This window comes from Zychaea mexicana, assembly GCF_025766255.1.
Source record: "Zychaea mexicana strain RSA 1403 chromosome Unknown BDB00scaffold_116, whole genome shotgun sequence".
Taxonomy (NCBI): Eukaryota; Fungi; Mucoromycota; class Mucoromycetes; order Mucorales; family Lichtheimiaceae; genus Zychaea; species Zychaea mexicana.
Genome location: NW_026516779.1, coordinates 100150 through 120328, shown reverse-complemented (window position 1 = coordinate 120328; position 20179 = coordinate 100150). Strand labels below are relative to the sequence as shown.

Genomic DNA, 20179 nt, shown 5'->3' with positions numbered 1-20179 from the left:
TTCTTCACCCGCTCCACGTACGACAACCATGACCTGTCTGCATGCAGCTGTTGCGCAAAAGTCCTATGGCTCTGAAAAGCGCTTCCTGTGTCCGCCGCCTATCGTGTCTATCGACAACAACGACAGCCATCCGCTCGTCTCAATGGCGGTCGTGTGCGAGAACGGCGACCGATTCCTGGAACAAAAGATCCTGCTTGACAACGAAAGCCGCGGTAGTTTCAAATACCTTCATGTCACTGGCACAGCCAAAGCAAAGCAGTTTTATCTCCGAGTTAGCTTGAGCCCGAACAACAATACCAACGCCAGCAGCAGCAGCAGCAGCAGCAGCAGCAGTAGTAGTAGCAGCAGTAGTAGTAGCAGTAGTAGTAGTAGCAGTAGCAGTACCACCAGTGTCTCTTCTCCATCGTCACCATCGCAACCCTATGTCACCTTCTTCTCCAACCCCATCTCAATCATCTCGAAGCCATCCAAAAAGACGTCGAAAGCTCGCAATGTCTCCAGCTGCATCACTGCCAACTCCCCCGTCTCGCTGTTCAACCGCATCAACTCACAAACTGTCCGCACCAAGTATATGACAACTGAGAATGGTCAGCTGTGCGCAAAGAACTCCACATGGACACCCTTTGACGTCCTGGTTATACGTCAGCCCACGAAGGATTATGTCGACGAAACGATGAGCCCAGGACAACAGCAACAACATAGCCACCCTCATCAGCATCAGCAAACCACCTACAATCACAGCAGCAACAGCGGTAATGTGGCTGTGACATATGGCTGTGAAATCGTGCTCAAGGACGCCCAGTCCGGCACCACATCGCCTCCCATGATCATCCGCAAGGTCGACAAGGGCCGCATCGCCCCGAGTGCTTGTGGGCCCGTGAGCCAGATGCAGAAAATTGCGCTGCAGTTGGTATCCGAGACAGGTCCTCCTGTCTACCTTAGTGCCAGCGGCAAAATCATGCAACCTTCTTCAGCATCGTCGTCGTCGTCGGCTTCTTCCTCATCCTTGTCTCCGCCAACTGTGGACGAACAAGACGCCATGTGCAACACATTAGCAGCCACCTGGCTTGTTTTTTCACCTTCCAAAATGGTCATTGACAAACCTGGCCAAGACCCCAGCGAACGCGTCGACGACTATCTGTGCTGGACCATTGTCGGAATCGCCAAATTTGAATATACATTCTACGAACCAGCGTCCATCATCCAACAACAGCAACAGCAGCAGCAGCAAAGCAGCCCATCTGCGTCATATTATAGTGAACCCGAACAACAGCAACAACAATCATTGATGGCGGTGCCAAGAAGTCCGCCGCGCATGACGATGGTACCTCAGCCTTCGCCTCCACCGTCTCCGCCACGACGCATCATGCCTCTTCCCATGCTGACTTCCGCCGAATACCGCACAGCTACACATTGTTTGGATCTGGTCGGTCAGCATCTAGTGCAGGCAACTGTTGGCCGTCTGTTTGAATTCTGTCTTGGTTCGCAAGGTCCGCTTCAGGTCAATGTCCAGCAGGAAGATGCGTCTGGGATGCATCTCTCCATCGATCTGCCCCCGACACAAGACTTGCTAGTTGCCAACCACGATCTGCTCGTTTCTCGTGAAGACGGCTCGCGTTATGTGGAGCTAGCACTGGTTCTAAAGCGTCATGACGGCACCGTCTATACAACCGGACGAGGTCTTGCTTGTGATGTATTGCCAAACGGTGATACTAGTCACTGGTCCATCGTTTCGATCTCATCAAATACCTCAGTGAACTCCCCTACCATCTCCTCCTCTTGCTCAACGTCATAGTTTTCCTTCATCACCCCCTTACGCACACATAGTATACTCCCTCGTTTTTTTCTTTTATATCCAAACTGTACATTTGTCTCCGCTGTTTTTTTCACTAGTATCTTTACCTCGTTTATATGTCACCTTAGTTTCTTCCAATCTGTATATATGTTTCTTTGTCTCGCTCTCTCCCTTTCCAGTTACTTCATAACAAATTGTTTTATTTTACAGTCTACTGTATGTACTAATATGCCCATATAAAAATTAATATGAAGAACTTGCACTTTTATTACCGTACGCAGATTATTACCGTGTGTTGTTTATTATACTTCGAGCATGCAGAAACTGGGATAGTACACATACACACAGAGGAAAATGCGCTATATGCCGAATGGATCCGGGGACTAGCTATTGACACGAATTGAAAAGATGTATAAACTCCTCCTTACACAAAAGGACCATTTATTTGTCTGGTACTACAGCAAACATGTTTGTAACAAAATGCTGGCTTTCCACTTACATACATCCACGGTAAAAGCTTGTAAATGAGCCAATCTCACAGTTAGAAAATAGAAAGACCGTGTAGTCGAGGCTACACCATACTGTCAAACTCATGATATACTGTATGACGTCAAAGCAAGAACATTTGACGACGGTGTGGACCGTTAAGTTTATGATGGATCGATCATTAATATGTGCCAACAGACAGAGAATAAAATTCAATGTTAAAAATAATCATTTTACATGCAAACTATATATCATATCCTTGATGTCCATACTCTTTACAATTATCTGAGCTTAGTAAGGTCGCTTGCTTTCTTAGCTATGATAGTGAACGCACCCATCTTTGCCTCGCAAAGGGAAGAAAAACTTTTTTTTTGCCATACATGACATTGCGTACACGAGATATCAGCTTTCCCCATTTTAAATTCTTTTTTTCACACGCCAATACCTATAGATAAAACCGGGCTGCCATATTTATGCAAAGCTAAATTTGCTATCAAGAAAAAACATGATTGATAGCCGAACGAATAAGACTAATAGATCACATTTAATAGTCTGTGCAACAAACAGAGAAAATAGCAGCTACTATGTCACCAGTTCGATATAAGACTGCTTTAACTACTATTACGACTGCTGCTGCAGCTTCTGATACTTGTTACTATGCGAAAGCAGGATCAAACAGTGATGATCAAGCCGTTGTGAAACTCATCAGTAAGTAGCAACCACCGCTTACAGTAGCACAATCAACGATCTTGCGCATTTCTGCCAATTCTTCGTTCGACAAAGTAATATAGTCACTTTTGACATTCTGCTCGATCTATCGGGCGCGCTTGGCATCTGGGGTTACAAAAAAAAATCTTTTCGGTGAGCTAAAATTAGGCAGAATCCAACTCTGATGGTGAACCCCCTTCTTGGTTGTGGGTGCTTCGATTTCGTTGATCATCGGGCGAGAAGCGGGTTAAAACAAATATCGTTTTTTGCGAGATCTGCTGGTGAATTTTGATGACGCTAGTCAGGAAACCATGACTTGAAGGAGAGCTTGTCAAATGATGAAATAAAAACTTGGAACGGAAAAAAATCATTTGGCGGGAACAATGTATTATAGTATACACTGGCAGTATTCACTAGGCGATATTCGTTATACCCAGCTCTCTTGTGGTCTTAAGGATCCCGTTCGTTTCAATATCCAAACCCCATGTGGAATCTTTCATTTGATATGCTGTGATTGGATGAATCTTGTGCGCACGGCGGAGCGTTTCGATATCGCATCCAGAAAGACCTTGATAGCGAACTTTGCCTTCTATCACCGGCTCTACCATAGCCTTGACAGTATTCTCGATGGATCTTTTTGAAATCACGTGTACAGCAAAGATTACAAGTCCTTTTGAACGGCGTAGTATTGCTACCATTCCTATTTTTCAAAGCATTTTCTCTATTAGTAGTTATAACGTACGTTTGCCGATCAGCGCGAATGTATGTAATGCAAGTAGTCTTGTCTCCAAGAAGCTTGAGACTGGCTTCGCAAGCATTGTAAACATACTCTGTCCTTCCAGATTCTTCAGGTACTCACAAAAAATATTATGGCTTTTCAACACGAAGGAAGCCGAGTCCCATGCACAAAAACACCTTGTCGCGCTTTCCTGGCTAGGCTGCTGATAAGGCTTTCTATATCACCAACGCCTATACATGTTGGTTGTATCCCGAAAATTGGAGCCAATGCTCAATCTAGAACAGTCAGGTTGGTTTCTTCGTCAAAAAGGTCCGTAAGAAATCACTCATGCAAATATTCATAAAGAAAATGTATAGTCGTATATGTCATCAAATAATGCATATTCACCGTTGCATCTTTTGGACTGCCATCATAGCTACAGTGCTGCTAACAAAACTATATAAAATGTTTATGATATGAGTGAAAAAGCGCAATTCATCACCTCATGCATTTTAAACCAAGTGAGTTTATCATTCAAATCTCAGATTATTTAAAACGACCTTCCAATATCCTGTTAAGCTCTTACAAGCTCTAGACAGTAATCTGTGATTATGTATGTTTTGTCCGTACTTATCTGCCTTACAAACAATAAACGAGAGGGTTGACGGTTCAGACGTCAGGGGAAGGATGTAGTTCCATGATAACTATATTCTGAGCAATGAATAACAGTGACCATGTAGAGCAAGAAGATGATTTTTTTCCTTTGCTGACAAACTGGGTAAGACACTTTAATCGAATGCTAAGGCTAGCTAACACGGGGTTCAACCATGGCATATAAACGGCACTATAACAACATGGTACATGGAGTGTTACTTCCTCATCAGATCATAAGATGGATCGTACTAAGCTTGTTTTAATTGAACCAAGCAACAGTCCTGTTCAACAAGGACTACGCGCTTGACTTTAAGTGAACCATTTTTATTATTCGGCAAACATTTTGTGAAAATATCAACTCGCTTACTACTTACTACTTTACCAGATCATGACGGAAACATTGATTTTTGTGGTACTAACGATTCTGCTGAAAGAATAATACTCGCTTTCTTCGGTACGAGTGCCTCTTCATCTTTTATTCAAGCAGGGAAGATTTTATATATTATACTACGGCTTTTTGAGCTACATGATAAGCACTGACGCACCATAATTTCGTGTATGATGATAAACGATTAAGAGTCAATATGATATCCATTATTATAGAGATGACGCTCCTAGGTACATAGTTTTAACTCTTATCATATGTAGCCATTATTTCAGAAAAGAAAAAAAAGCGGCTGCAAGCAGTAAGGGAGATGAGATGACTTTACAGTCTTTATTTTTGCTTGCTGTTCTGATCAGATTTGATTTACATCAATTTTGCTACATCCTACAAATATATATGTGAAAAACAAGTATATTTGATGTGTAAAAAGCTGCAAAGCTAACATCAATATGATAATAGCGATTATTCATGGCTTTACTTAAGAAAATAGCAGTAATACATACGTATCATCAACAACAGTATTATATATCCTTTAAAGCTTGAATGATGATACAAACATATTCCTGATGAAGATTTATAAATTAATTTATATATGTCCTCGTTGTATGTTTATTATACCATCATGGAGCCATCGTCATCTAGCGAAAGGCTCTGCCCACTTGTTCAAGTGTATGTATAACTCAATAGAGTATTCAAAACTGAACATCATCTGACAAGATGATTAAACAGCAAACTTATTCCGAAAAACCGTCATCGTCGTGGAGAAATGAAAAGTGACTGGCGCTATTGCTTCGATATGCGAAATCAGATTGTATACTTCTGCTTTTGTGTTTCAACTTGAGAAAGAGCACTAGATACCTAGGCAATCTAGTTGATTGTCGAGCTTTGCTTAAGCAAGTGCTCCAAAAATTCTAGAACAAAAACAGATCCTCAGATAAGGAGCACGATGCAGTATTCTACTTCCAAAAGGTAGATCAGTACCAATAACAAAGTTAGAAATGACAGCTTCTTTTAAAATGAGAAAACAAAAGTTGCTATTATGGAAGTCCTGCTTCACTAACCAATTTTCATATCAATCACATGATACTGTAGGTTGCTCTTCTGCAAGGTTCCTCTACAACATGCACTGATGAATTGAGACTATACTTTTTACTTGTTTGAGAAAGTACGCTATCATCTTTTCTTGAAGGCGTTGCATATAAAGGCATAAGGTAGGAAGAATTGAATTCGCTTATGTGGAGAAAAAAATGCTAGACAAGCGGAAATGCCATATAATTTTGCGCTCGACCGGCGGTGACTTGCAATACGAAGACGAGCCAGCTGGTTCTCTCCTTGTCTCCCTCTCTGTTCCACTCCTCTCTACACACGCACACTTTACACCTTATATAGAAAAAAGAAAAGCGATATCATGGCAGACAATAGTAATAACAATCAAACACCCCGTGCTGATTCACCTGCTACGAATTCATTGACACCCATGGACCTTGACGTAAATGCAGCAACTACACCTGAACAACAGCAACAATTACAAATGACACCAAGCGGATCAACAGAGTTTCAAAATCCCAATCAAGTAACATCCCTGCCGCCACCATCGACACCAGGTCTTGCAAACCAAGAGGGAGGAGTGTCACCAGCAATGGCCGTCGCAAAAAGCGCAGCTGCCGCTGCTGTTGCTGCAGCATCGTCTTCGCCTGCATCGTCTTCTTCAGCAGCAGTAACAGCGCCCACACAACCAGTCTCAACAAAAGCAACACCAGCTTTAGCATCAGGATCAGCGTCAGCGACACCGGAAGCTCCAGGTGTAGCAACTGCAACAGGACCACCTCCTCCTCAATCAACGGAAACCGATTTAACCAAACGCGAAAAAACACTGGCCGAGTTCTTGGCCATGATGGATAGCTACACACCTATTGTAAGCAATCGCCACCATTCGATCAGTTTAATGATTGTTTGTCAGTATTTGCTGTTACATATGGGTAATGGACGGTTGGCTTATTTATATTCTCGTTTTTTCTGCGTGTGGATGATTAGATACCAGATGCTGTTACAGACTATTATCTGAGCCGAACAGGTTTCGATTGCGACGATGTGCGAATGTGAGTACTCATTGTATATCTAGTTTACATCAGTGAGGGTTTGTTTCCTCAATACTGACTCTCGTTCATACCAAATCCATAGAAAACGATTGTTGGCGTTGGCAGCACAAAAGTTCGTGGCGGATATTGCTACGGATGCATTCCAATATTGTAAAGTGCGACAATCAGGAAATCGTAAAACTGGCAAAGTAAGTACCCAGCATTTGGACAGTGGTAGTAGTAGTAGTAGTAGTAGTAGTAGTTGGATTAGCAAGGGTTTGCTGATATAAAATGTGGGGTTGTTATTATGATTTTATAGGATCGCAAAGCAGTGCTTACTATGGAAGATCTATCACAAGCTTTGGCAGAATACGGTGTTAATGTCAAAAAGCCTGATTATTACTCGTAATTTGTTCCGTTATTAGTGGGGAGGCATGTGTACAACGCACGGACACTGGGCCATCAAAGAGAGAAAGAAAGAAAGAAAGAAAATGAAACAAAAAAATGTATATAAAATAAAATTCCCATTCTGAAACCTCGTTTTTGTTAAAGTTACCGGTATTATTGGTTTTGGCTTTACCTTTCAGTCAGCACTCAATGAGTCAATCATCGTCTGGTTCCTCCACTGATGAAGGCGACGCACTCGATTTGCTTTTGCACGAAAAAGAACAGCTTCGTCGACAACAGCAACAAGATCATGACGCCGATCTAGCCCTTGCTCGGTACTTGCAGGAACAAGAAGATTTAGCGAGCCGATCTCCTCTGCCGAATATCTGCGTCGATTTAGAAGCAGATTTGGCACTCGCCAAACGATTGCAAGAGCAAGAAGAGGAAGAACAGCGGCAGCAGCAGAAGGAACAAGAGAAACGACAAGTACAAGACGTTGGCAGTTCTTCTTCGTCTGCCATTATTATTCAAGATGCTTCACCTGATCCAGTTCATGAGCTCCTTGATCCCAACCCAGATCTTCATGCATTATTCCTTGCTTTTGATCATCAGTTCTTCAAGGGTCAACTCGCTTCGGTAGAGGTGAGCCTTTTTTTTCTAATGGAATAATGGGTTTGTTGGTTGGGTGAGAAGATAAAGAACTCAAATGTGGTATAGATCAAGTGGTCCACGCGAATGACGCTGTGGTAAGATACTATGCACCTCCTCAATCTTCTTTGTATTTGCAGCCTTGATTTCTCACGCTATTTACAAAGTGCGGGTATATGCGAATACAAATCTGGAGGATACGTTGTCATTAAGCTATCGGAGCCATTGTTAAAGTATCGACCTCGTGAAGATATGGTCAACACGTTGTTGGTAAGTTGCAGATGCGGCAGTAGTGCTCACTTGAGACGAGAGATTGACAGGTTGATTTCTGCGATAGCACGAGATGATCCACGCACTATTGTTTATTCAGATGAGGAATGATGATCATGGTATGTTGTTAGAGTGGGCCAGACCCTTCCCAGCATCTTCATGGACTTTAGCCACTTTCCCAGTATAAAAAATAACTTAGCAAGTGCTATTCAATAGACGGACATGGCCCCGAATTTCTGCGAGAGGCAGATCGAATCAATAAGACAGCAGGAACTAATATTACGGTATACCACAAGTAAGTTGTGTCACTATAAACAAAAAGAATTCTTTGCTGCTGGTTGGGCTGATTATCCACCTCCCGCCGATCTGTCATACCTCAAAAGTTTCCGTGACGAAGTAGATCATTATCGACGCCACGTCTGGAAGTGCGATGTAAGGGTTTTTCTTTTCTTTGTCACAATACTGTATACAATCGGTAGTAGTATATGGAAGTTTCATCACCATGGCACTAACTGTATTACTAAATCTACTAGGGACCTTGTCTAGAGAAACCGCCGTTCTTTGGTATAGTGAAACGATCGATGAATAGGTAGGAAAAAGGATGCTTCTTGCAGTATGGCGCAAGAGAGAAAACGGTATGCATAATACATATAAACCAATGATGTTTTAGACCGCCCCAACCAGCAGATGTATGGTTCCACGAGCATCAGATGACATGTGGAGGGACATACACCAAGATAGCCGAGCCTGAGGGCTATAGGGACAAAAGCAATAAGCGGCCAGTGTCCAAGATAACGGACTTCTTTAAGGATTGGGATGAAGAGGTGCCAGTAACAGCAACGACATCATCCAACAAGAAAGCCAAAACAGTGATAGATAAAAAACCAAGAGGGCGAAGCAACTCCGATGCATGACAGTAGCAGCGGCAGTGTGTGATGGCCCGTTTTTCTTTCTTTCCCTTGCAAGTGTTAAAATATCCCTTTTCTCTTTCTTCTTTGTTTCCCTGACACTCTGCGTCTTTCTTTATTTCTTTATTCCATATACCCCTTATCCTTGCTTGCACACACACACGCACGCACGCACGCACAGTATTCAAACAACATGAGTAACTATGTAGCCAAGCTCGCGCTTGGTAAAGCAGCAGACCACATACAGAGCAAACCATCCATCGTGGAAAGAGATGTTGAGATACAAGCAGCCATCGAAGCCGTGTCGGCAACAAGCAAAAAGCACTGGTGGCGTAAGCGGCCCCAGGCCGATATCATCCTAAGCGCACACGACCGTCAAGTTCTGCGTAAAGTCAAATCGCGTGCATGGTACCTTGACCGCGGATTTCAGTGTTGCTGCTTTACTGTGGGTCTCGATGGTATTATCGGTAAGCACCATCGTTACTCTTGGCGCACATTGATTGGGCCTTGAGCTCATGCTACTGTCAACCACCCCCCTCACCCCTAGGTCTATATCCACTGAATATTCGATAGGACTTATTCCGGTTGTTGGCGATGTCATTACCCTATTTTTGGCGCTGAACCTGGTGCGAGTGGCCGCGCGAGCCAATCTTCCAAACTATATCATTTTCAAGATGCTCATGAACGTATTCATTGATTTTGCGTAAGCCTAAACCTATTTGTTTGAGGGGGTTTATTAGTGTAAAAAAAACAGTAAGGGAAGTATATGCTAATAAGGGCGAGGTTGTTCACCCTTCTAGACTTGGATTGACGCCGGTGGCAGGTGATATTTTGGACATTGTAAGATTTTGCTATATTTCTTTTTTGCTCGTGTTTCCCCCTCATTCCTTTTGATGTGTGTCAAGAATCAATATATATTGACACACATATACTTCTGGATGACGAATAGCTCTACAAAGCGAACTGGAGGAATGCACTTATTCTGGAAGAATATCTCTTCATCCGTCGACGTGACGAGCTACGAGAAGAAAGGTCTGCTGGAGGAAATTATGGAGGCACAGGGCTTGGAGGGGCAGCGGCTATCACGGCAGGGTCATCATCTGCAGCCAAGAAGAACAACAACAACAACGATGAAAATGGTCATACCCACAACAAGGATAAAAAAGGCAGCAGCAACAACAACAACGGCAGCAACCAGCAGTCAAATAAGAATACAAAGGGAAAGGTGCACCAATATTTGGTACATCAAACATTACAAAACCCCACTAAATTAGCGGGCGCTACGTCAACAACACGAAGTGGGCCACGTGAATATGCTACTTTCATTGCCATCCCTCAAGAAGCATGATTTGCGTGACACATTTATAAAGAATACCCGTTTTTTTTGCTATCTCGACTAATTAGCAGTAACTTTATGCACAAGCATGTCTGAGAAATCCCAAATTGCAGAGATAATAGAACGAAGATCGTTGCTTACCGAACCGTCATTCCATAGAGAATGATTGCTTTAATAATGATTATGGTGTAGCAATACACGTTAGATACATATTAATACTACCGTTATATTATGCTATGATGATGTGTGTTTGTGCTTACAGCGTTATGGCTTATGCTGTTGTGCAATCTACTAGCGCTTCAACTTTTCGATTTCCTCCTGTCCTTCCCTTGCTCGCAACTGTGCTTTTGCCTGCATTTCTGGATCACCGGCCACATAGCCAACGGCATTCGTCAGTCTGCCCATCAAAACGTTGTACTCGCCATTGATCCAGCTCGCTTCACCAAGCCGCTGTCTTGACTCGGCCTCATTGTATGCCTGATCAGCATAAGCTTCTGTCGTTCGGCCCTGCGACTGCCAGGACTCGATACCAGACAAGTCACCCAATGCTGCCTGCACTTGACCAGCGCGTCGCCACAACGAACTCTTCCATTTGGCCATTTCAGGATCGCCTACAGGGTTTTCGACAAGGTGCTCGGCTGCGACGTCTTGATATTGTTGCACATGCTCTTGGCGTGGTGAGTAGGGTGCTTGATTCGAATCGGGTTGTAGGCGGTAACGTTCTCGCAGCTTTTCTTTCATTTGCTGTTGCTGAGTTTTTGGTGATGCTGGTGGTTGTTCGGTCTCTGCTGTTGGCGACAGGTTGGACACAGATCGTGGAGGCGGTGGTGTTGCCATTGCGAGATGCTGCTGGTGCTGCTGCTGTTGTTGGGAAACCGGTGAGTGATGTTGCTGCTGGGCTACAGACTGGGGAGGAGGAGGCTGCTGTTGATGCATGTGTGCTGGCTGTGGAGGGGCGACACCAGGTTGCTGTTCTTGCGACGGCAACGGCTGTTGCACTGGTGTTATTGTCGTGGGCTGCTGCTGTGGCTGTGATGAAGATGGTTCTGTACGTGTTGGTGGCTGTGCAGCACCATGCGACGTTGAAAGAGACGTAGGAGACGAAGCTGTTGAGGGCCGTAATGGCTGATTATGCTGTGGTTGCACCACTCCAGCAATCGGTTGATGTACCAGCCCCTTTCTTTCGTTTTCTGGTGTGGATGACATGGTCTATCGTTGTATGAGTGAGAAAGAAAATCAAAGAAAATAAGAGAGAGAAAAAAAAAGTAGAGAAACAATTGACATGAAGGTCCAAGGGTCTTTCTAGTCAAGTCATTGGCTCGACGGTGGTAAGGGAAAAATCCGCCGATGATGGGGTGTGCGACTTAATGCGAGATGATGCCCGACCCCAAATCGGTCAATATCCAGCAAGCGGAGTTCCCCATTGCGCATGAACTCGGTGGCTTGTTGTCTGGTTCCAGCCCGAGAAATTATTCAAAGTGCAGCTTGACACTTCTTTTTTTCAAGGAACCAGAACTTTAAACCATATATAAATATGTCGGCAATGGAGGTAGCAATGACCAATTACACGCCGTCCAAATTTGCGGCGGACAATGCCTTGACGGATACAGACGTCATTGAAAAGTACAAGCTTTCGGCCAATATCGTCAATGGTAAAAGATCTATTCTTTTTGTGTGTGAACAGGTTGATCTGCTTAAGGAGAAAAAAAAAGACGTTTTCATTCGAGCTAACGCTGTTTAATATTTCTGTCAGCTGTATTGCCTCAGGTTCTTGATAAGGTTGCGGTTGGAATTTCGGTTTGCGATCTTTGTCAGTTTGGTGATGATCTTATTACTGCCTATGTAAGTTTTTTTATATTTTATTTATTTTATGCCTGAAACGCTTGATATGGAAATCTAGAAGTGCTGATTTGGTCTTTTTGATTTTTAGGCCGACGGTATGTACAAATCAATGGAACGAGGCATTGCATTCCCTACTTGTGTCTCTGTCAACAACTATGTGCAATACATGTCTCCTATGGCCGATACCGATTATAGCTTGCAGCCTGGCGATGTGGTTAAAGTGTAAGTTCTTTTTATTCGCCAAGGAGGAGACAAAGGGGAAAAGTACATGACCAAATGCTTACCATTCGCCATTACTTTCTAAACGTCTAGTGAATTGGGTGCTCACATTAACGGATACATCTCTACCGCCGCACATACTGTTGTTGTCAATGCTAATCCTGAGCAACCCATCCAGAACCGTGCCGCCGATGTCATTTGTGCCGCATACTGTGCTCAAGAGGCTGCACTTCGCTTGTTGAAACCTGGCGTCAAGGCATCCGAAATCACACGTGCCATTACTGAAATTGGTCTTTACTACCGTTGTCAGCCTGTCGAAGGCACCTATTCTTCCCCAATGAAACGCTTCGTCTTGCGTGGCGGCAAGGATATCGAAAACCGATTTGCTAACGAGTTGTTTGTCGAGGATTTGGAGCGATTCGATTTCGAAATTGAGGCCAACCAAGTTTACCAACTCAACATTGTCATGACTACAGGTGACGGTAAGGTCAAGCCTGCCGAGCACAAGCCTTGCGTGTTCCAGCGTGATGTCAACAAGTCATACCAGCTCAAGATGAAGGCTGCAAGAACCGCTTACAATGAAATCAACAGCAAATACACCGTTTTCCCCTTTGCTTCTCGGTAAGTCCACCCTTGTAAGCACTGAGAGATGTGTTGTGCTCAAGAACTCTTTTTTAACGTTGTCCTCTCTCCTCTTCACATAATATTGCTGTATTAGATCGCTGTCTACCAACCATGCTCGTCTCGGTCTAACATCGCTTATGCAGCACGAACTTATCACTCCCTACACACCCATGCGCTCTTCACTAAAGACGGATCTTGTAGCACAGTTTAAACTTACAGTCTTGGTGACACCCAAGGGATTGATCCGCACCACATTGCCCATGGCTCTCCCCTATGTCCATTCACAATACTGCATACCAGAACAAACGCCTGCTTCTCAGATCCTTGCTAGTGAGGTGCCCTTGGAGATCATCAAGCCTGTCAATGAAAAGTCTTTACCTCAAGTAAACATTAACTTTGGTGAACATCGTATAGCGGTATGTTAAGTTCTGATATACGTTAGAAGAGTACGCCGATTGCTTGAGTATGCTCAACTGATATGGTTCTTTTTGTATGATCAGGTCGAGGATGTGGACATGGCATAAAAGAAAACTGTACAAAATAATATTTTCACCAATTATTTAAGCTAGCTGTTCTCTACCGATCATTGTATAAACATTTTCTCATATCTTTCTGTGCATCATATATAATAACTACGCAATAACAACCTTTTATCGACACTTTTTCTTATAGAATGGATCACATATATTGCACAAAGCAACTTTATTTGACTCGTAACATTGCATCCATCCTTTTTGACTACATAGACCATACAGAGAATTGGAGCTGTGTATAACACGCTGAATGAAAAAGGTATTGCATGGAAGGCGTCGTTCGTTGAAAAAAAAGAAACCACAGCCGCGTGCTGAAGCGAAGAACAATGGCGGATTGAGTTGACGTCCATAGACCAGCGTTTACTTTTACATATAATGTCTGGACGGCAGTACCACGATCATAACATGCTTTACGTTACTTTTATTGTTTTCTATTCGGTAAATGCTCAACCACTATCTGATTATGTTGATACGGCATCATCTCACTGCTTTGCCTCACTGAAAGATCTAGACGTACATTGTTATAATTAGGCAATTTATTGTCATCAATGTTGGAACAAACAAGGATGCCTGCAAGGATCCGAACGGTGTGTTCGTATCAAATCACCAATAATCAGATCATCATTGAGTCGAACGTAGAAGAATCTATGGATTATCTGTCTGGAGACCATATCGACGAGTTCCTGACACACTTGAAGGTATAAAAGAAAGGCAGCAGGAAAGAAGCGGACGACCGACGACGGTATGAGTAGTATTAGCAACGATGGCAATGACAGTTCTGTAGCCCACTTATTCCATACTACGCAGGAGAGGTTCACTAGCTTGTGCGAAAAGTTTACAGCATAAAAAGACCTACTCCCCATCAAAGAAGCTGCTTGAGCGGACAGCACAAACTATTATCACCTAACTTGAACGAATTCCAATGTGCTTTCTCTTTGCAGTTTACGGTGACATCATTACAGCACGTTTCTACCTAGTCCTTTGATCTTCAATCATGCTTGGAACATTTGAAGCATGTTTCCTGATTTACAACACTAGGTCACGCTATATCTATACCTTGCTTACATATATATATATATATACATATGCACTAACGCATGTAGAAAGTAATTAGAGAAACGTGGCCCACGACGTCTGAAGGTGACGGACGGATCAAAGATGAATCAGCACCCTGAAAAGATAAGGGTATATGATCCCAAAGAAAAAAAAGACATCCTCTCTTGCTTCTCCATTTTTATCTCTGTACATATATCATAGCATTTTCTCTCTCTGTGTCTGTATTTCTATCATTTGCGTCCAATAATAGTCATTGCTTACTATCATTCAATCACTAATTACATTATGCATTTTTCTTCTCTCTTGGCGGGTAATGCAACAAATGTATGCAGAATCAAGCGCGTTCGATCGAATTCATAATTTCAGAGCGCGGAGGGAAAGCCCACTTTTTCTTTTCCTTGTCCTCCGTCCTAATATATACACATACACACACACCATGACCGACTTGTCACGACCGCTTGGAGAAATTGAACAAGACATTACCAAAATAAATGAAACCTTAGCTACTGTCAGTCTCATAATTACTCTCTTTTGTTCACCTGTACCTTTTTCCTTCTTCACAATTTACTAACTCTCGAGACAACAGATCTCCGAAGTACGATCAGCATTGAAAGATTTCACGGCTCTTGTCCTTCAAGAAAGCAAAGGACCTAGTTATGTTCAAGCATTTGGCGATCGACTGAATCACGTGAAACGAGGGTTGAATCGGCTTGCTGCAGAAAGTGAAGGACTCAAAGGTACTCGCGCATTCAGTCTTCTTTCTAGATTCCTCCCAGGTTTACAAGACGATATAACTGTTACTCCTAACAACGCTTCTCTTTTTTAGGAGGCCTCTCTTATGCACAAGTGGCTGCTAATAAAGCCTATCATTGGCCAACTATCAAAAAGTAAGAGACCAAGTATAAACGGAGAGATGGTTCTAACTGACCTTTGTGGGGCATACAGTGCTGTAGAAAACAATGCTGCTGCTGAAGAACGAAGGCAAGCAGAAAACAACATGGGCCGTCCCAAGGATCCATGCTTGATTATCAAAAAGAATACGGATCAGGCTTTCAAGCAACTTTCGAACGTCGTCTTGGATCAAAAAACCGCATCTACTACATCAAAGTATGGGGGCTCTATCTAAATCAAGTACACTCCACTTGGATGACAAACGTCATGTATTTGAAGCGGCAGTTTGTGGTATACTGACTATCTATTTGCACTTGAACAGCTATATCACCACACAAATCGATGAATGGCTGGCCCATGAAAAACCTACCAATGTAGAATTATCCGTCACTTTCAACAAGCCGGAACATGAGACAGTATCCGGATCGTCATGCAACTTCACAGTAAGTCATCTTTCTATTTTAACAGTATATATATGGATATGCATGATACAATGTCTGATGTCTGTACCTAGATCACTGTACACAAAGCCTTAACGGCATCCCTCGATGTGGATTACTACCGCGGATCAGATACCATCATGTTCCATAGATACGAAATGAATAGTGCAACAGAAGAGGTAAGGGGTGAATTAGAGTAGCAGAAATCGAAAACATCCTTCTACCTCCTTTGTTTCGTCGTTATCTCGAATGTAACATTCTCAAAAGGTGCCATCTCTAACAAAACTAAACTGATAAAACTATGCATATACAGAGACATCCCCATCATGAACAGCCTCTCATATTCCAAAAGTTGAATGTCCTGGCAGACATGGCGTTCCAAGACATGGGGGTGCTCCCAGCAAGAGAGGCGTTATCAAGCATATTACACTGGATTGCAAGTTATCACAACTTGTTCACCGAACCGTGCTTCCGCTGTCATCGACGATTGCAGTTTGACTCGCCCCATTACAAGTATTTGCCTCCGATGGTTCGAACGTGGATTCGGAGAAAAGTAGATTACATGGAACCTGATCGTGAAATGCCTCAAGCCTATACAACAGCTGGTATCGCGTATCACATGCTCTGCTTTGTCGCAGCAACCAAAGTCGCGTCCAAGTTAGCCCAATAAAGAGGATTATGTGTGGTTGTCGTACAAAAAGGGGTGGGATTTATGACAGGTTTGAAAGGCGGTGAGGTCGAAAGAGGGGCAGGGGCATTGCAGATGGACGTGTGAAAACATAGGAGAAAAAACAGCACGCCATAAATACGTCGGAGGAGCGGTACTCAGTGAGCACCAGCCAGTCTAATATGAACACCAACATATTTCATTATTGCCAGTACTTGGTCGAAGCCACAGCAGGATGCAGGCTATATGGTATCTGTTCCATTCTGACAACATGAAAAAGAGACAGGCAGCGTTCTCGTCTCATGCAAACTGATAAGGGAGACGGTTGTGGCGTGTCCCGTTATGGGCGTGAAAAAGATCTCGATTACCAATGTCAAAAAAGGATGTGTCCTTGTTCTTTCTCGTTGTAAGTAAACCATAGTCAACAGTATCAGAAAATAGTTATTAGCGATACAGCGTAAAGAAAGGGGACAGTGATGCGTCACACATATGAAGGACATATGCTGTATGGGGTTTAAAATAAGCACGAAAAGGGAGTGTGCCACACAAAGCACTCTCTTTTCTCTTTCTCTCTCTTTCAAAAGCGAAACATAGAACAAGATAAGCCCACTCACATTTTTTTTTGACTCGGGGAGTACCACATATGCTGCATACACGTTATGTTATTGTCTCCTTTCGTTCTACTTCTTCTTCCTTGAATGTCAGTTTACCACAACGATAACAACCCCGTCCCACAACCGCCCACTATTGCTGACATGAGTAGCAGCAGTAGCAGCAACTACAGTGTGAGCAGCAACAGCAACTGTAACAGCCCAGAAGCAGAAGTGACAAAATGCCAACAACACCACCCATCACTACAACAGCAGCAGCAGCAGCAGCAGCAGCATCACTACCAGCAACATCAACAGCAATCACGTATGGACGTTTTTCGCTTACCAGTTGCTACTACTGCCACCACAGCCAGCCCACCTACTAGCATTAGTGCTGCCCAGCTTCAACAACCAGTAGAATACCCTCCACGCATTCCAGTTGTCATGCGACATCCACACTTGGTTGCTTCCGTGAAACAGTACCGGTCTGAAGCGCAGCGACAACAACTGCAACGACACATCGTATCAGAATCATTTGTTCCCATGGCGCCGGATCTGATAAAGCCACCGCGACGACGACGGCGCCCTCCCTTTTCGTATTCGTCATTGATTGCGCAAGCGATATTGGAGGCAGACCAGGAACGAATGACACTCCAAGAAATATACAAATGGATCATGGATAAATATCCTGCGCTCTACGATGAAAATGATACGGGTTGGCAGGTACAAAGGATCAAACTACCCTTGTTTTTTTTTGTTATCGGTGGGTTTGCGATAAGCTAACAAGGATTGTTTGTAATTCTTGTCATAGAACACAATTCGTCACAACTTGTCTCTGAACAAGTGCTTCAAAAAGGTCCCGAAAGCTGAGCTGGACGGAACAAACTCCCGCGGGAAGGGAGGCTACTGGACGGTGGATGCAGTGTATATGGAAAAGTTTAAAAACGGTGCATTTGCGAGAGGCACCTCGTCCACCGTCTTATCGCGGAGGAAAAGTCCTCGGCAACTACGCATGAAACCGCCACAGCCGTCATCGTCATCACCGTCACCTTCCACTGCTGAAGGGAACACGCCACAGCCATCGTCATCGTTACCGCCCCTTTTGCCAGCGCCAGCTCCATTGACACCCCAGTCTCAGCCGTCAGCAGCAGCAGCATCAGCAGCAGCAGCAGCATCATCGTCTTCATCGGTGTTGTTGTCACCGTTACCGAGCATACTATCATCTTCGATGCCATTTTCCCACCCCGCTTCATCAATTACTACTTCCTTATCACAACCTCCGTTTCCACCACCACAGCAACCATCATCATCATTAGCATCCTCATCACCTATTATTATTACCAAGGCATCTCATCCATCATCAACACAGCAAAAAATGCGAATATGCGATTTGCTTAATTAGGGAGGAAAGGGGACGCACGCTTTCAATATCTTCTGGGGGACTTCTGGAGCTGGAGCGAAAATCATAATTTGGCTTTGTCATTTCCAACACCTTTTTACCCGACCACGCTCACATGAAAAAAAGAATTTGCTATCGATAACCCTTGTTCCTCTTTCCTTGTTCTCTTCTCTTCCACCTCCACACAACACCCCCCCCCCCTCCTCTTCCATGGCAAGCTCAGTAAAGTCCACCGCCACCGATGTAATACCATTCGAGCAATTCAAGCTCCCACCTGTCGGCCATGCTGTTTCGGGTGTTGTGGGCTCCACCATTGCAAACTTGTTCATTTACCCACTTGACATGTAAATACTTTTTTTTTCTCTTCTCCACACCCACCTTATACATAATCTTTGCCCCGTCTCTTGGTTTTGCACACTTGGAATATACTGGTAGAAACGATAATAACAACGTTTAACTCATTTGTGAATAGTTCGACGACTCGTTTACAATTAGAAAACAAGACCAAGAAGCGAGGAATAGTAGAAGTGATCACCTCGATCTACAAAGAAGGAGGATTCAAAGCGCTCTACGCAGGACTTGGCGCCGACACGCTTGCGACCGTACTTTCCAGCTTCATCTACTTTTATTGCTACACAGCCCTTCGAAACGTACAAGAGAAACTCAACACCAACTTGGGAAACAAAGCACAGCTGAATGTAGCTCAAGAACTGTTTCTCGGTGCCGAGGCAGCGCTCATCTCTCGGTTCTTTACCACACCCGTATCGAACGTGACGACTCGTCTCCAAACGGCTGGCAAGGAATGCAAAGGATTCAAGCAGACAGTGCGGGACATTTATGAGGAAAGAGGTGGTTTGAAGGGATTTTGGACGGGATATCGCGCGTCCATCTTGCTCGTGTCAAACCCCTCCATTACCTACTTTGTCTTTGAAAAGGCCAAGGCATTCTACCTGCGCGCATACAAAAAGACGTCGTTGGGGTCGGTGGAGGTGTTTTTGCTCTCGGCATTGGCAAAGACGGTCGCTACTATGGTCACCTATCCGTTCATCTTTATCCGCACAAACATGGTCGCCGAGACCAGCGATGCCAAGGGCAAGGGCAAGGGTACGCCCGTTGACAAAAAGGAGGGAATGATTGCATTGATGAAGCATGTGATTCAACGTGATGGTCCTGCGGGTCTCTACAAGGTAATGACCGGCAGCTTAGTGGGGCTAGTGCTTACGACGTGCTTATGTGATGTTCTAACTATGACGACACGACTTTTGCTTACACTACAGGGTATGCGCGCACAGATCACCAAAGGCTTCTTCAACCAGGGCATCATGTACATGATCAAGGATCGTGTGGCATCTTACTTGGCACTGGCATTCTATACCTCAATGATACTTAAACGACGAGCACTCCAGCAGTAAAAACAAAAAGCATATAAATAAAACAAACCATATTAATAGAACCTGTCAATTTGCCGTCTCTCTCTCTCTCTCTCTCTCTCTCTCCATTTGCATGAAATACATAAAACCGGAACAATTTTGAAGCGTGAGGCTG

General features: G+C 43.8%; 12 protein-coding genes across 12 annotated transcripts; 10 read left to right on the top strand and 2 right to left on the bottom strand.

The window, feature by feature from the left end:
* Window positions 1–265: 265 nt before the first annotated feature.
* Window positions 266–2058, top strand: BDB00DRAFT_849849 (beta-trefoil DNA-binding domain-containing protein). Its single transcript, XM_053125396.1, has one exon. The coding sequence runs from the start codon at window positions 572–574 to the stop codon at window positions 1793–1795; it is 1224 nt and encodes a 407-aa protein (XP_052974418.1). The 5' UTR covers window positions 266–571; the 3' UTR covers window positions 1796–2058.
* An 807-nt stretch (window positions 2059–2865) lies between these two features.
* BDB00DRAFT_792119 (uncharacterized protein) lies at window positions 2866–3630 on the top strand (the record flags this gene model as incomplete). Its single annotated transcript, XM_053121098.1, has 2 exons — window positions 2866–2989; window positions 3407–3630. The coding sequence occupies 2 exons, from the start codon at window positions 2866–2868 to the stop codon at window positions 3628–3630; spliced, it is 348 nt and encodes a 115-aa protein (XP_052974417.1).
* Window positions 3631–6385: 2755 nt separating this feature from the next.
* BDB00DRAFT_884955 (transcription initiation factor TFIID 23-30kDa subunit-domain-containing protein) lies at window positions 6386–7233 on the top strand (the record flags this gene model as incomplete). Its single annotated transcript, XM_053128371.1, has 4 exons — window positions 6386–6661; window positions 6781–6845; window positions 6928–7082; window positions 7154–7233. The coding sequence occupies 4 exons, from the start codon at window positions 6386–6388 to the stop codon at window positions 7231–7233; spliced, it is 576 nt and encodes a 191-aa protein (XP_052974416.1).
* A 147-nt stretch (window positions 7234–7380) lies between these two features.
* On the top strand, window positions 7381–9188 carry BDB00DRAFT_849846 (SprT-like family-domain-containing protein). Its single transcript, XM_053125395.1, has 8 exons — window positions 7381–7853; window positions 7929–7957; window positions 8027–8129; window positions 8197–8248; window positions 8346–8424; window positions 8513–8561; window positions 8663–8718; window positions 8800–9188. Exons 1-8 carry the CDS (start codon window positions 7422–7424, stop codon window positions 9041–9043), a joined length of 1044 nt encoding a protein of 347 aa, XP_052974415.1. The 5' UTR covers window positions 7381–7421; the 3' UTR covers window positions 9044–9188.
* Window positions 9189–9192: 4 nt separating this feature from the next.
* BDB00DRAFT_982850 (uncharacterized protein) lies at window positions 9193–10589 on the top strand. Its single transcript, XM_053129995.1, has 4 exons — window positions 9193–9504; window positions 9611–9740; window positions 9838–9877; window positions 9987–10589. Exons 1-4 carry the CDS (start codon window positions 9231–9233, stop codon window positions 10383–10385), a joined length of 843 nt encoding a protein of 280 aa, XP_052974414.1. The 5' UTR covers window positions 9193–9230; the 3' UTR covers window positions 10386–10589.
* A 1-nt stretch (window position 10590) lies between these two features.
* Window positions 10591–11241, bottom strand: BDB00DRAFT_849840 (uncharacterized protein). The gene has a single exon (XM_053125394.1). The coding sequence runs from the start codon at window positions 11208–11210 to the stop codon at window positions 10665–10667; it is 546 nt and encodes a 181-aa protein (XP_052974413.1). The 5' UTR covers window positions 11211–11241; the 3' UTR covers window positions 10591–10664.
* A 675-nt stretch (window positions 11242–11916) lies between these two features.
* BDB00DRAFT_773127 (peptidase M24, structural domain-containing protein) lies at window positions 11917–13483 on the top strand (the record flags this gene model as incomplete). Its single annotated transcript, XM_053120079.1, has 5 exons — window positions 11917–12025; window positions 12127–12215; window positions 12304–12437; window positions 12528–13055; window positions 13153–13483. The coding sequence occupies 5 exons, from the start codon at window positions 11917–11919 to the stop codon at window positions 13481–13483; spliced, it is 1191 nt and encodes a 396-aa protein (XP_052974412.1).
* A 1744-nt stretch (window positions 13484–15227) lies between these two features.
* Window positions 15228–15383, top strand: BDB00DRAFT_740410 (uncharacterized protein; the record flags this gene model as incomplete). Its single annotated transcript, XM_053118448.1, has 1 exon — window positions 15228–15383. A coding segment is annotated over one exon (156 nt), but the record flags the coding sequence as incomplete, so codon positions are not given.
* Window positions 15384–15968: 585 nt separating this feature from the next.
* BDB00DRAFT_65192 (uncharacterized protein) lies at window positions 15969–16768 on the top strand. The gene is made up of 2 exons (XM_053118155.1): window positions 15969–15981; window positions 16053–16768. The coding sequence occupies exon 2, from the start codon at window positions 16280–16282 to the stop codon at window positions 16646–16648; it is 369 nt and encodes a 122-aa protein (XP_052974410.1). The 5' UTR covers window positions 15969–15981; window positions 16053–16279; the 3' UTR covers window positions 16649–16768.
* On the bottom strand, window positions 16769–17244 carry BDB00DRAFT_65104 (uncharacterized protein). Its single transcript, XM_053118153.1, has one exon. The coding sequence runs from the start codon at window positions 17143–17145 to the stop codon at window positions 16888–16890; it is 258 nt and encodes an 85-aa protein (XP_052974409.1). The 5' UTR covers window positions 17146–17244; the 3' UTR covers window positions 16769–16887.
* On the top strand, window positions 17245–18741 carry BDB00DRAFT_65105 (fork head domain-containing protein). The gene is made up of 2 exons (XM_053118154.1): window positions 17245–17958; window positions 18047–18741. The coding sequence occupies exons 1-2, from the start codon at window positions 17344–17346 to the stop codon at window positions 18635–18637; spliced, it is 1206 nt and encodes a 401-aa protein (XP_052974408.1). The 5' UTR covers window positions 17245–17343; the 3' UTR covers window positions 18638–18741.
* BDB00DRAFT_849828 (mitochondrial carrier domain-containing protein) lies at window positions 18411–20171 on the top strand. Its single transcript, XM_053125393.1, has 3 exons — window positions 18411–18978; window positions 19107–19821; window positions 19912–20171. The coding sequence occupies exons 1-3, from the start codon at window positions 18845–18847 to the stop codon at window positions 20044–20046; spliced, it is 984 nt and encodes a 327-aa protein (XP_052974407.1). The 5' UTR covers window positions 18411–18844; the 3' UTR covers window positions 20047–20171.
* The last annotated feature ends 8 nt before the right edge of the window (window positions 20172–20179 follow it).

Excerpts from the sequence above, each read along its gene's own strand:
- BDB00DRAFT_982850 (XM_053129995.1), top strand. The coding sequence starts at position 9,231 with ATGAGTAACTATGTAGCCAAGCTCGCGCTTGGTAAAGCAGCAGACCAC. Across the intron at positions 9,505-9,610 it reads GGGTCTCGATGGTATTATCG|GACTTATTCCGGTTGTTGGC; the intron begins GTAAGCACCATC and ends AATATTCGATAG. Across the intron at positions 9,878-9,986 it reads CAGGTGATATTTTGGACATT|CTCTACAAAGCGAACTGGAG; the intron begins GTAAGATTTTGC and ends GATGACGAATAG.
- BDB00DRAFT_65105 (XM_053118154.1), top strand. The coding sequence starts at position 17,344 with ATGTCAGTTTACCACAACGATAACAACCCCGTCCCACAACCGCCCACT. Across the intron at positions 17,959-18,046 it reads AAAATGATACGGGTTGGCAG|AACACAATTCGTCACAACTT; the intron begins GTACAAAGGATC and ends TTCTTGTCATAG.
- BDB00DRAFT_65192 (XM_053118155.1), top strand. The coding sequence starts at position 16,280 with ATGCATATACAGAGACATCCCCATCATGAACAGCCTCTCATATTCCAA.
- BDB00DRAFT_65104 (XM_053118153.1), bottom strand. The coding sequence starts at position 17,145 with ATGTCCTTCATATGTGTGACGCATCACTGTCCCCTTTCTTTACGCTGT.
- BDB00DRAFT_849849 (XM_053125396.1), top strand. The coding sequence starts at position 572 with ATGACAACTGAGAATGGTCAGCTGTGCGCAAAGAACTCCACATGGACA.
- BDB00DRAFT_849840 (XM_053125394.1), bottom strand. The coding sequence starts at position 11,210 with ATGGCAACACCACCGCCTCCACGATCTGTGTCCAACCTGTCGCCAACA.
- BDB00DRAFT_849846 (XM_053125395.1), top strand. The coding sequence starts at position 7,422 with ATGAGTCAATCATCGTCTGGTTCCTCCACTGATGAAGGCGACGCACTC. Across the intron at positions 8,130-8,196 it reads ATATGGTCAACACGTTGTTG|CACGAGATGATCCACGCACT; the intron begins GTAAGTTGCAGA and ends TTTCTGCGATAG. Across the intron at positions 8,425-8,512 it reads AATATTACGGTATACCACAA|TTTCCGTGACGAAGTAGATC; the intron begins GTAAGTTGTGTC and ends ATACCTCAAAAG.
- BDB00DRAFT_849828 (XM_053125393.1), top strand. The coding sequence starts at position 18,845 with ATGGCAAGCTCAGTAAAGTCCACCGCCACCGATGTAATACCATTCGAG. Across the intron at positions 18,979-19,106 it reads TTCATTTACCCACTTGACAT|TTCGACGACTCGTTTACAAT; the intron begins GTAAATACTTTT and ends ATTTGTGAATAG. Across the intron at positions 19,822-19,911 it reads GTCCTGCGGGTCTCTACAAG|GGTATGCGCGCACAGATCAC; the intron begins GTAATGACCGGC and ends CTTACACTACAG.